Raw genomic sequence first — 13,258 nt, 5'->3', positions numbered from 1 at the left:
GTCCAGTGGCCTCTAAAGAATGGTAGCCACCGGGTCGCCAGAGGGAACAGGCCAAGGCACGGAACCTATTCCCACCTGGGGTGGCCCAGCACCTGCAACCCACTGCAGGGACTGGACACATTTTTGCCAAAAGCTGTTGTGTTCTGAGTCTCTGGGATCATGGTCGTTAAGCAGTTTGATCAGGAACCAGAGAGGCCATGCCTCCAATTATATAGCTGAGCCGTAGGTGTTTGTGGGTGTGTTTCCCACATACCTAACTTTTGGCTGTTTACTTTCTTGGCAAACTCTGCCCCAAGTTTTGGGGTCTGGCCAAAGGCACAGCAGCAATTTTGTGGTATTTGGAAGTCTGAAGGCGTCATCAGGCTGCTGATGCACTTGCCTCACAGGTACAGATTGACCTGCTGGTGGCACCATACCCCATCCATTTATATTTTTTATAATGTGCTTATTTTCTAGGAATATACATTAGATTTTATGTGGATTGTTATGTATTTTTTATTGACCTTTGAATTATGTATTTTATTTATTTTGCGTTTGAGACCACAGCCAGCAGTGTGCAAGGATTATTCCTGTGGTGCTTGGAGAACCAAATAGGATGCTGAGGATTGAACCCAGGTCAGCCATTTGCAAGGCAAGTGCCTTACCTGTTCACCTGTGTTTGCTTTGCAAGTGGCTGATCTGGGTTTGATTTCCAGAACCACATATCGTTCCATGAGCCAGCCAGGATTGATCCCTAAGTGCAGATTCAGGAATAAGTTTTGAACACCCCCAAGTGTGGCTCAAAAAACAAAAAAAATTTTAAAAATTATTGAATAAATATGATTTATAAAGTTATTGATATTTGAGTTTTAGATATATAATGTTCTAGCACCAATTTTATCACCAGTATTAAGTTCCCTCCACCAGAGTTCCCAAGTTCCCTCCTATCCCCCATCCTGCCATCTTGATAGGCACATTTTAAAGTTTTATTGGAATGTAATGAAGGTAAACTGGTAGGAATAGAAGTGTAAACAATGACATGTTTTGCTATGAGAGGAACAAAGAACCGGCACAGCAATTCATCAAGGCATTTTGTTTTTTTAGAGATGGAAGAGATATACACTGGTACTTTTGATACAGGAGCAGTGTATATATGCATAAAGGTTATAAATGCATAATCAAAATCTTGAAATGGTAATAGGGTAGCAGAAGGGTTGGCCTTTGGTAGGATTAGATTATTCACTGGAGCGATAGCACAGCGGGTACGGCGTTCGCCTTACAAGCGGCCAACATGGCCGACCCGAGTTCGATTCCACCGCCCCTCTCGGAGAGCCCGGCAAGCTACCGAGAGTATTCGATATGCCAGACACAGTAACAACAAAGTCTCCAATGGAGACGTTACTGGGCCTGCTCGAGCAAATCGACGATCAATGGGAGGGCCTTTACCTTTACCTTTACCTTTATTTCACTTAGAGGGGAGCATTGGTGAGGTCCAGATAGAAAATGAGGTGATAGGAAGAGAGAGTCCAGGCTGTTTCCATTCCTTCATCACTTTATTCAAAAGGAGACATGGGGAACATGGACATTGAAGAGGAAGTGGTATGAATTATCCAATTCAGAAAAAATAAACATGAAAATATTTCAGAAATTTATTGGAAATGTTGTTCAGTGGAACTGTTATCAATGTAAACCCATGAGTTACAGGTTTGTTTTCCAGTACCCAGGCTCACTCTTCTGCAGACACAGAACAGATTGATGGTTGATTTCATCCCACACACATTGGAAGTGGGATAAAGAGGACCAAGGGAAACCAGATTGTTAAAAGGATGGAGATTATAATAACCTTAGAATGTGAACCAGAGGAAGAACAATGCTCAGCATTTAGAAGTGAAGACCGCTGAGGGGAGCCGGCCCTGAGGCCAGGCTAGGAGGTTTGGGGCGGGGAGGGTCGGAGGTTGCATGTACCGCAGCTTCCCATGCACAGGGCACCTGCCACACCCACCGTGCCCAGCCTCAGCGCTCCAAACACAGGCACCCTTTATCCTAGTGAAAAGTCAGCCCCCCTCCACCCCGCCACAAGATTCCAACCAAATTTATATTCAGACACTCCAACTTCTCCACCCCTACACAACCCCGGGGCATGGCAGGGCTAGCCATAGTCCCATTTGCAACAGGCTGGAGTGACAGTACAGAAGGTAGGGGAACTTGCCTTGCTTGTGGCAGACCCAGGTTCCGTGTCCAATTTCCCACTCCGAGGTGCCCTGAGTTCTGCGGGAGTAATCCCTGAACACAGAGTCAAGAGTGAGCCCTGAGCATTGCGGTTGTGGTTCAAAACTATAACCCCACCAAAAAAAAAAAAAAGAAACTTTGCTGGAGGCTGAGCTGGAGAAACAGCTCAGAGGGGAAGGCACTTGCTTGGCATGCACCAACCTGGGGTTGACCCCAGCACCGTGGCTAATACTCCCAAGCCACACCAGGAGTGACCCCTGAGCATGGAGCCATGGGTAAGCCCTGAGCGTCAGAGGCTGGAGATTATAATAACCTTAGAATGTGAACCAGAGGAAGAAAAATGCTCAGCATTTAGAAGTGAAGACCGTACAAGATGTGGTGGGCACAAATGATAGAAGACTTACAGCATTAGAAGAACTATCTTGTTGGGTGTATTTGAAAATAAACTGGAAGGAAATAATAAAGTTTTAGATAATGAAACCCTAGAAAGAGATTTGGAAAGTCGTGTGATTGTTGGTAAAAATTATCCCAAAAGCTCACTGTCACTGTCTTCCCATTGCTCACCGATTTTCTCGAGCTGGCCCAGTAACGTCTCCATTGTGAGACTTTATTGTTACTGTGTTTGGCATATCGAATATGTCACGGGTTGCTTGCCACGCTTTGCCATGCGGGCGAGATACTCTCAGTAGCTTGCCAGGCTCTCTGAGATGGGCGGAGGAATCGAACTCAGGTCGGCCATGTTGCCGCTTGAAAGGCAAAGGCTCTACCTGCTGTGCTATCGCTCCAGCTCTCATTGCCTAGTAATATAGACAAAAGCCATCTATGCTACTTAAGCTAAGTACGTTTCAATAAAAAGAAAAACGCTGTTCTAAGTTGCTCTAGACACATTTCAAGGGCTCTACATCTATGAGTGACTCACAACCATGGGAGAGCACAGATAGAGAATGTTTTAGCATGACCAAAGAAGCAACTGAGGAAGGGAGAGGGGAGAGAGAGAGGGGGGGGGGCTTAGAGGTAAAAGATAAGGAGATAAATATGACTATCTTGGACAGTGAGAGAGCCACCAGGAGTAGAAACAAGAGTAGGGATGGCGTGATATCAGAGGAAGCCTTTTCTGTTGCCATTCTTAGAGGAGAGATATTTTGGTGGAAAAATTGTGGAGACCGAGTTGAAGGGCTTGAATTCCTGTTTTCCTCCTCTTTCATCATCCCTCCCCTCTCCCTCCTTTCCCTTCCCCTTCCTCCTTTCCTTCCTTCCTTCTCTTCCTTTTGCTTTTGGGCCACACTCAATTGTGTTTAGGGTTTTTTTCATGGTTCTGCACTAAGGGATCGTTCCTGGTGGTATTCAGAGGGCCATATGAGTACTGCATGCAAGGCAAGTGCTCTGCTTTAGACCCTGCTGTGCTCTGGCTTCAGACCCTGGAATTTCCATTTTCTATTCATCCTTAGGGTCATCACCAGTTGATCAGCATGCCCAGTCTCACCCATCAAGGTTTTTCTTTCTTTTTTTTTTTTTGCCTTTGTTTTTGGACCACATATAGCAGTATTCATTGTTTTTTTCTGTCTCAATGCTCAGTGATAACTCCTGGAAGGGCTTGGGGAGCCATTATGTCCTGGGGATCATACCCTGGTCGGCTGTGTACCAGGGGAGTGTCCTACCCATTGTACTATCTCTTTGGCCCAGCACCCTGTTTTCTATCTGGGGCTATGTTAGACTGTTCCTATAGAGTTAATCAAGTGTTGGGGTAGAACTGCACAGAATATTCAGGGAGCTGCATCGCACTCTGATTCTTCTTAGATGAGAAGAAAAGAATGGATTTGAGATTAGAACTGGGGGGTAATGGGTTAGGTTTGAACCTCAGTTTCTGTTCTGGTGAAGAAAATACAGGTAAGGAATAAGTGGTCATTGTCAGTCCAGAATAGGGTTGTGGACACTTAGGTGAAAACCTCCCAGAAGCTCTTCCCAGGGAGAATTAGTAGCACCATGACCTAAGTTCTCAGGTTCCCATCAGCTGGGGGAGACTGTGTAATATACCAGACCAGGTTGACCTTTACTGAGAATACCAGATGCAGTATTCACCCTTCACGTCAGCCTTCAGGGGTTGATGACCTCAATGTGAAACTGCAAGTGAGTGGTTGTAACTACACATTGACCCCGAAGAAGAGAACAAGTCTGGCAGTTTTGGCATTGCCAATGGTACTTGATGGTGTAGATGGCATTGAGCACCTGACAGTATCGCCAACGGACGCGCCACATACGGATCAAAGATTGGAGTTTGATCACTGCCCTTTCTCTCCTCGCGTAGGCAATCAGGGCTTCCTTCTTCTTAATCTGCTTTATCTTCTCCAGTTGTATCCTCCACCAGCACTGAATAATCCATGCCCTGAGGGCTGCATGCAACAGTGTCCTACGCACCAAAACGCCACGCCACCAGGCCTGGATCTTAATTGCTGCATTTGATGCATTTAATTTCCGTTTTGGAGTCCTCAATGTAAGTTTCTAGGCAGAGATGAGAGAGCAGTTACCCAGTGGACTTCCTTACTTGAGCTACCAGAAGCTTTTGTAGGTGCCCCGATTTTTTTTGTGTGTGTATGGGGGGAGGGGGGGCACACCCAGCTGTGCTCAGCGCTTACTCCTGGCTCTACACTCAGGTATCATGAATCACTCCCGGTGAGCTCAGGGGAGTTTATGAAGGACCTGGGTCATTCATGTGCAAATGCCTTACCCACTGTAGCATCACTCCAGCCTCAGTGCCTAGAACCTTTCACAGTTCTCCCTTCTTTGAGTTAGCAGGAGACTGACTGAGAGCCTGAGACCTGGAGGCTCTGGCTAGTGAGGCCTCCTCACTTTTTCCTATATCAACACTCCACTCCATTTTCTCACCCTTGCAGGTGCATCAACCAAAGAAGAACTCATTAGGAATTATCTGTGTGCATTCAGGAATCCTGAGAGATATTTTAAATCATGTTCCAGTGACAGTGCTTACTAGGTCTGTGAGGTTTGGCTTAATAATGCTTTCCCAGGGGTTGAGAGATAGTACAGGGGTTAAGGTTCTTGTTTTACATGTGGCCAACCCTGATTTGATTCTGAGCACCACCAGGAGTGACCCTTGAGCACAGGCAGGTGTGGTCTAAAATGCCTCTTCCGGGATGGAGCAATGGTAAGTAGGGTATTTACCTTGCACACAGTAGAATTGTTCTCCAGCACCTCATATTGTCCCGAGTCCTCCAGGAGTGATTTTTGGCAGGAAATGTATTTAAGGCTGGAGCAATAGTACAGTAAGTTGCTTACCTCGCAAGCTCCGATCTGGGTTAAATCCTCAGAATACCATATGGTCCTCTGATCCCACCAGGAGTGATTCCTGAGTGTAGAGCCAGGAGTAATCCCTGAGCACCACTGGGTATGACCCAGAACAAACAAACAAAAAACTCCATCCTACCCCTTCCCACATAATAGAATTTCTTCATTTTCTTTGTTCATTCTACTCTCAAACCACCATTGGTTGATTTCTTTCTGACCTAACTGATGCAAGTTTCAATACCTTATGATAAGTTCTAATACTTTTGTCACATATTCTGTTCCCAGCCTTTCTCTATAGTGTGACCATTTTACTCTTTCATTTGGGGAGGCGGGGTTTGTTGTGTCGTACCTGGCTGTGCTCAGGATCACTCCTGGTGCTGGTTGGGGGACATGGCTCTGGGGATTGATCCTGGGTTAGCTACATGCAAAGCAAGCACCTTAACACCTGTACTGTCTTTCCAGCCTGAGCACTCTATTTTTTGTTGTTGTTTATTTTATTTTGGGGTCAGACGCAGCAGTACTCAGATATTACTCCTGATTCCTGCTCAGCGATCACTCCTGCAGAATCAGGGGACCACGTGGGGTGCCAGGTTGCCATATGGCCTATCCTGGGTTGACTGCATGCAAGGCAAGTGCCTACCCACTGTGCTACTACCCTGGTCCCCAGCATTCTACTATTTAGTTAACAGTTTTTACATGCTCACCTGTCTTCTCTTTTCTTCTCCCCTGCCCTTTTTTCAGGGTGAGGGATAGAACCCAAGGTGTCACAAACGCAAAATGTGCTCTATTGCTGAGCTACACATTTGCCCAACATGACCCTCTCCTCCCATATTTCTTGGTAACTTTTATTCTTTATGTTCATGCTTCATTTCATTGAGATACAGACTCTGAGAACCCATGAAGAGGAAGGAAAATATGGAAAACTGAATTGCTATTAGATTGTTTAGACTATAAAAGGCACAGCCCCCTACCCTCGGGACTAGATGTAAATGTTCTGTAGATCTCTTAACTCCATGAAGATTTGTTTATTTACTATTATTTTTTAATGTAGGAGTTCTGCTACTTACTCAGCCATTCATTAAGCTGATTGAATTTGGCATGAACTACACATTACTTTTTTAATTCAGAATGTCTATTTTATCTATTACTATTTTTTGTAACGCAGTGGGTAGGGCATTTGCCTTGCATGTGGCTGACCTGGGTTCCATTCTTCCGTCCCTCTCGGACAGCCCGTCAAGCTACCAAGAGTATCCCGCCCGCACGGCAGAGCCTGGCAAGCTCCCCGTGGCATATTTGATATGCCAAAAACAGTAACAACAAGTCTCACAATGAAGACATTACTGGTGCCTGCTTGAGCAAATCGATGAACAATGGGAGGACAGTACAGTGCTACAGTGCTATTATTATTTTTTAATCACCGTGAGATAGTTACAAAGCTTTTCTGTTTGAGTTTCAGTCATACAATGATCGATCATGCAACCCTCCACCAGTGCACATCTTCCACCACCAAGGTCCTCATATTCCCCCCCCCCCCCCCCCCGCCTCCGGCCTCTATGGCAGACAATCTCCTTCATACTCTTTTTTGTATTGCTTGTTATGAATAGCATAAGATGTTGCGTGACTGTGAGAGTGGCTATGTGCTCCTGGAATTTCAAAATTCCAGATAATTAAGAGTCTGGAGAAATCTTTGCAGCGAGCTGTTCCTGCTTGGTTCAGAGATTCCTTTGTGTGTCTCTGGATCATGGAAGCCAAGAGCTTAAGTAGCAGCTGGAGGCAGTTTGTGGGCGTGACCTCCAGGGTCCCATGGGGATGGGGAGATGAGAAAGACCAGCCCATTCCCTATCCCTTGAGGCCGGAGTTTGCCATCACTGAACCCACATACCTGCACTTTTCATTGGGTTCTGGAAGTTGGCGGCTACCGGGGGTTTTTCGGGGGTAGGTGGAGGAATGATGCCTGCCCCCATCTGAGACAACCCGGTGAAGTCGGCCTGGCTTAAAGTCCGGAAGCATCTCTTCCAGTGAGCTGCTCAGTTTGGAGATTCTTTTGTGTGTCTCTAGATAATGGCTGTTAAGGTGCTTAAGCAGCAGCTGGAGGCAGTTTGTGGGAGTGACCTTCAGGGTCCCATGGGACAGGGGAAGAAAGGCACTGGCCCATCCACTGTCCTTGAGGCCTGGAGTTTGCCATCATCGAACCCATATACCTGCACTTATCATTGGGTTCTGGAAATTGGGTTTTTAGGGGGCATCCATAAAGATTTAACCCACCTTGTTCTTTTTAGTATTTGGGGACCGCTTACTGATTGCTTCTTTTTTCAGTGGCATACTGCGCTTGGATTTCTGATTGAGTATAACCAAAATCAAATGATCCTCTGTCTGTCATCAGGATTAAATAGAAAATGAATGGCGAGTAAAGACTACTATTTCTTTGTTTCTGTACCAGATTCTCATTGCCTCTGCATCTGATCCTCTCTTTTCCCACTCCTGCTTGGCCTAGTGGATCAGGCCATATCTCTTACACATAATTTAACTCTCATGACTATAGCTAGATGACTCTTGGTCTCTTTACTTCCAAAGGTCTGGCATGAGTATTATGAAAGTGAGAGTTATGAGTTCATAATTGCATTATGACATATGGGTTAGGACAGCTCTCACACAGTTGAGACTTCCTCAGAATTAGCTCCAGGAGAACTTGTCTTGTCTGTTCAATATCCTTTCTTTCAGAGATGTACCAGAGCTCAGTGTGGAAAGGTAGGACATTTGAGTGCCATTTCATATCAGGTCTCTCCTTCACTGAGGTCCATACATAGCATATCTATCAGTCTTCTGGATAACAACAGAAATCATAGCAGTTCATCTCTAATAGAATTCTCTGGTATTTTCTCAGTCTTGCTCTTCCTACCTTTTCTTGAACCACATTTTCAGTACCCCAGTACACCACAGAAAATAAAAACAGGGAGCAGAGTAATAGTACAGTGGGTAGGGCATTTTTGCCTTGCACGTGGCTGACCAGGAGGGTTTGATCCCCAGCATCACATATGGTTCCCCAAGCACCATCTGGAATAATTCCTGAGTGATGAACCAGAAGCAAGCCCTGAGCATCACTGGGTGTGACCCCCCCCAAAAAAAAGCAATCAGATGAATCTAGAAAGCACAACATAAATATAGAATCTTAAATAAATAGAAAAAAAGTTGGTGAGGAAGTTGTTTTTGGGGGGATCTGGGGTGATAAAGGACACGTCTTGAATATAAGAAGCCTGGATTTGATTCCAGGACACCATAAAACAAAGTGACTGGTATGAAATATTCTGTTAGCTGGGGTGATCAAGAAAAAAAAACCAAAAGTCGAATAAGAAAGGGAAAATAGTCAAGAGTGATTTAAATATATGCAGGAGAATTTGTGATAACACACTTGAAAATGAAATGAAACATTACCTAAGAAAATTTACTGGAGCTGGAGAGATAGTACAGAAGGTAGTGTGTTTACCTTGCATGCAGCTGACCTAGACTCATTCCTTGGCAGCTCATATGGTCCTGAGTTCTTTCAGGAGTAGAGTGATTCCTGTGTATAGAGCCAGGAGTGCCATGGGTTGTGTCTCAAAAGACAAGAAAATAAAAAAGGAAAGAAAAAAAGGAAAAAGTGATAGAAAACACATAAAAACTGATAAAAGAGATGGCTACTAAAATATAATCACCAAATAAGACACCAAAACCCGAGACTCATAAATGAATCTCAGAAAAGAGCAGCATGCCGAAAAGAGGCCTCTGCTCCACCTGCCCCTAAAAACCCCGGTGGCTGCCAATTTCCAGAAGTGCAGGTATGTGGGTTCAGTGACCACAAGTCCAGGCTTTAAAGGATAGGTGATGGGCAGGTCCCTCTCATGCTCTTCCTCAGCAACCCCAACCCCATCCCCACGGGACCCTGGAGGTCACGCCCACAATCTGTTTCCTGCTGCTACTTAAGCTCTTTAAAGGTCATGATCCAGAGACACACAAAAGAATCTCTGAGCCAAGCAGGAGCAGCTCCCCGCAGAGATGCCTTCGGACTTTAAACCAGGCTGACTTCCCCAGAGTGCTTCAGACAGGAGCATGCATTGTCCCTCCACCTGCCTGCTAAGATTCCCCAGAGGAGGCCGACAACTTCCAGAACCCAGTGAGAGTGCAAATACACAGGTTCAGTGATGGCGAACTCCAGACCTCAAGGGATAGGGGATGGGCTGGTCCTTCTCATCTCCCCATCCCCATGAGACCCTGGAGGTCATGCCCACAAACTGCCTCCAGCTGCTATTTAAGCTCCTTAATGGCCATGATCCAGAGACATACAAAAGAATCTCTGAACCGAGCAGGAGCAGCTCGCTGCAGAGATTTCTCCAGAACCTAATTATCTAAAATTTTAGAATTCCAGGATAGTGCAGCTGCAACATCTTATGCTATTCATAACAGGCAATACAAAAGAGAATATAGGGGAGATTCTCTGCCATGGAGTCAGGGGAGGGGTGGGATGGGGATGGATACTGGGGACCTTGGTGGTGGGAGATGTGCATTGCTGTAGGGTTGAGTGATCGATCATTGACTGAAACTCAAACAGGAAAGTTCTGTAACTATCTCATGGCGATTAAAAAATAATAATAATAAAAAATAACAAAATAAATTTAACTGCACTGTAGCACTGTCCTCCTGTTGTTCATCCATTTGCTCGAGCGGGCCCAGTAACATTGTGAGACTTGTTACTGTCTTTGGCATATTGAATATGTCACGGGGAGCTTTCCAGGCTCTGCCGTGCAGGCGAGATACTCTCCGTAGCTTGCCGGGCTCTTCAAGAGGGGCAGAGGAACCGAACTCGGGTCAGCCGGGTTGGTCGTGTGCAAGGCAAATGCCCTACCCGCTGTGCTATCGCTCCATTCCCAGAATTAAATTTTAAAAGACTTTTAAAGGTATGTTTTTGGTGTCAAAGAGACTACACAGCAAGTCAGGTGCTTGCCTTGCACGCAGCTCACCTGGGTTCAATCCTCTGCCTGGATGGTCTCCCAAGCCCTGCCAGGCATGATCCCTGAGCCCACAGAGCCAGGAATAAGTCTTTGCACCACCAGGTATGGCTCCAAAATAAAAACAAACAAAAACTTTTTTTTGGATTTATTGAGATAATGTTGGTTTACAGTATGGAAACTATTTATGTTTTGGGGGACACTGGGTATACACCCTCTACCAAAGTGTTACTCTCCCTGACCACTGTCCAGAGAAAGTTTATTATCTTTATGATTCTGAGTTCCTTCTCATAAGATGACTGTCTTTCAGGAATTTAAGCAAAAAAATCTATTTGAGGTTACTTTACACCATTATTTACAGCACTGTTAATGATAGGCTCATGTGTAAAGTGTTCCAACAACACACCTTCCACTAGTGTCCACTTCCCTCCACCTTTTTTCTAGTGCTCCTGACACCCCCCCCACATCCTGTCCTCTTATCAACCAATGTATGCTTAGCTTTCATTTTCTGTTGCCTTTGGCCATTTGTTGTTCTCTTTTATCTACAGTGACTCCATATTTAAACATTCGAGGGCTAGATAAAATTTCAAGGACTTAAAAAAAAACCCTCATTTACATTGCTATCATCTCCTTGTTACTACCATCATTATCCAACTTTTTTGTTTTTGGGCCACACTCAGCGGTGCTCAAGGTTTAGTCCTGGCTCTGCAGTCAGGAATTACTTCTGGAGGGCTCAGGGGACTACACAGGGTGCTGGGGATCAAGCCCTGTTGTACTATCGCTCAGGCCCCCATTATCCAACTTTTAAAAATTCTAATTACTACTGGGTGTAGGTAATTTTAGTTGATTTTTAATTTTTTTATTTTAATTTTCTTCATGCACTGGAGCCATAGCACAGTGGGTAGGGCATTTGCCTTGCACGCGGCCGACCTGGTCTACCTGAGTTTGATTCCTCTGCCCCTCTTGGAGAGCCTGGCAAGCTACCGAGAGTATCTCGCCTGCAAGGCAAAGCCTGGCAAGCTACCCATGACATATTCAATATGCCAAACACAGTAACAAGTCTCACAATGGAGACGTTACTGGGCCCGCTTCAGTAAATTGATGAACAATGGGAGGATAGTGCTACAGTGCCACAATTTTCTTCATGATGGATGATGAATATTTGTCTAGTGCTTCTGGGAATTTACCAGTATTTGGAGAATATGTTCAGATACTGTTTTCAGTTTTTGGTGGCGGAGTTTGAGTCATACCCAGTGTTGCTCAGGACATGCAGCTGGCTCTCTGCTCAAAAGTCACTCCTGGCTGTGCTGGTGTTGAACCCAGGTTGACTGGACCTTAACCTCTCTCTTCTCCCTCCAGCCTACACTACACTTCTCATTTTCTTTATTACTATTTACCTGTATTAAAAAAAATTATTATCTATTTAGTTTCTGTGGAATTACAAAGCTACTTATGATTGGATTTCAGGCATGCAATGTTTCAACACTGATCCCTTCATCAGTGTCCACTTCCTTCCACCAATTTCCTCCCACCTGTTTTGCCTTCCACCTACAAACTGGAACTTTATTTTTAAATTTTTATGTTGGCTGCGTGCAAGGCAAACGCTCTACCGCTGTAATTCTTGTGTTCTTTGTTTCTACTGTCTCTGGGTATTCCTTAGTCCAACATGATGTTTATGTCCCTCATATGAGAGAGATCATTCTGTGTCAGTCTCTCTCTCTCTGACTGACTTCACTCAGCATGATACTCTCCAAGTACTTCCACGTAGTGGCAAATTGCACAATTTTGTCTTTTCTTGTGACCAGGTAATATTCCATTGTGTATATGTATCATGCATCATAGTTTCTTTATTCAATCATCTGATCTTGAACACTTGGGTTCCAGATTTGGGCTATTGTGGATAGTGACACAAAGAACACAGGGGTGCAAATGTCTTTTCTCCATTTTGTTTTGGGCCCTTAGGGGTACATTCCAAGATGTAGAGCACCCTCTCTTTCTCCAGAGAGACCACTTATCTCTACTATAGTCATAGTGTTCCCCTCCCTGTCCTATTCCACATGCTTTGTACAGTGATGGGAATGATTTGATGAAAAGGTAGGAATTGATTTAGGAATAATTTTTTTTGGCTTTTTGGGTCACACCCGGTGATGCACAGGGGTTATTCCTGGCTTTGTACTCAGGAATTACTCCTGGTGTTGCTCAGGGGAACCATATGGAATGCTGGGAATCGATCCCAGGTTGGCCGTGTGCAAGGCAAATGCCCTCCCAGCTGTACTATCGCTCCAGCCCCAGGAATAATGTTTTAAGTTGGTATCACTGTTATGACAAGAGGTGATAAAGGTAAAAGGTAAAGGCCCTCCCGTTGTTCGTCGATTTGCTCGAGCAGGCCCAGTAACGTCTCCATTGGAGACTTTGTTGTTACTGTGTTTGGCATATCCAATACGTCACGGGTAGCTTGCCAGGCTCTACCGTGCGGGCGAGATACTCTCGGTAGCTTGCCGGGCTCTCCGAGAGGGGCGGAGGAATCGCGGAGCTATAGCACAGCGGTAGGGCGTTTGCCTTGCACGCAGCCAACATGGCCTATCCGAGTTCCATTCCTCCGCCCTCTCGGAGAGCCCGGCAAGCTACCGAGAGTATCTTGCCCGCTCGGCAGATGCGGCTTTTGTGAGTATCCTGCAAGCATCACAGCAAACAGAATGTGTGAAAACCACAGCTGAGTGCAATCCCCGGTGAGCACATGGGCAACTATCCAAATTAAAGGAGTGCAG

General features: G+C 45.3%; 1 protein-coding gene across 1 annotated transcript; it reads right to left on the bottom strand.

Moving 5' to 3' along the window:
- Nucleotides 1-4,142: 4,142 nt before the first annotated feature.
- LOC130037771 (IQ domain-containing protein F2-like) lies at nt 4,143-8,042 on the bottom strand. The gene is made up of 3 exons (XM_056129696.1): nt 8,025-8,042; nt 7,774-7,881; nt 4,143-4,707 (listed from the first exon to the last, which is right to left on the bottom strand). Exons 1-3 carry the CDS (start codon nt 8,040-8,042, stop codon nt 4,303-4,305), a joined length of 531 nt encoding a protein of 176 aa, XP_055985671.1. The 3' UTR covers nt 4,143-4,302.
- Between the last annotated feature and the right edge of the window lie 5,216 nt (nt 8,043-13,258).

This window comes from Sorex fumeus, unplaced genomic scaffold, assembly GCF_029834395.1.
Source record: "Sorex fumeus unplaced genomic scaffold, SorFum_2.1 ptg000072l, whole genome shotgun sequence".
In the NCBI taxonomy this organism is placed as follows: domain Eukaryota; kingdom Metazoa; phylum Chordata; class Mammalia; order Eulipotyphla; family Soricidae; genus Sorex; species Sorex fumeus.
This window is presented reverse-complemented; position numbering and strand designations above follow the sequence as displayed.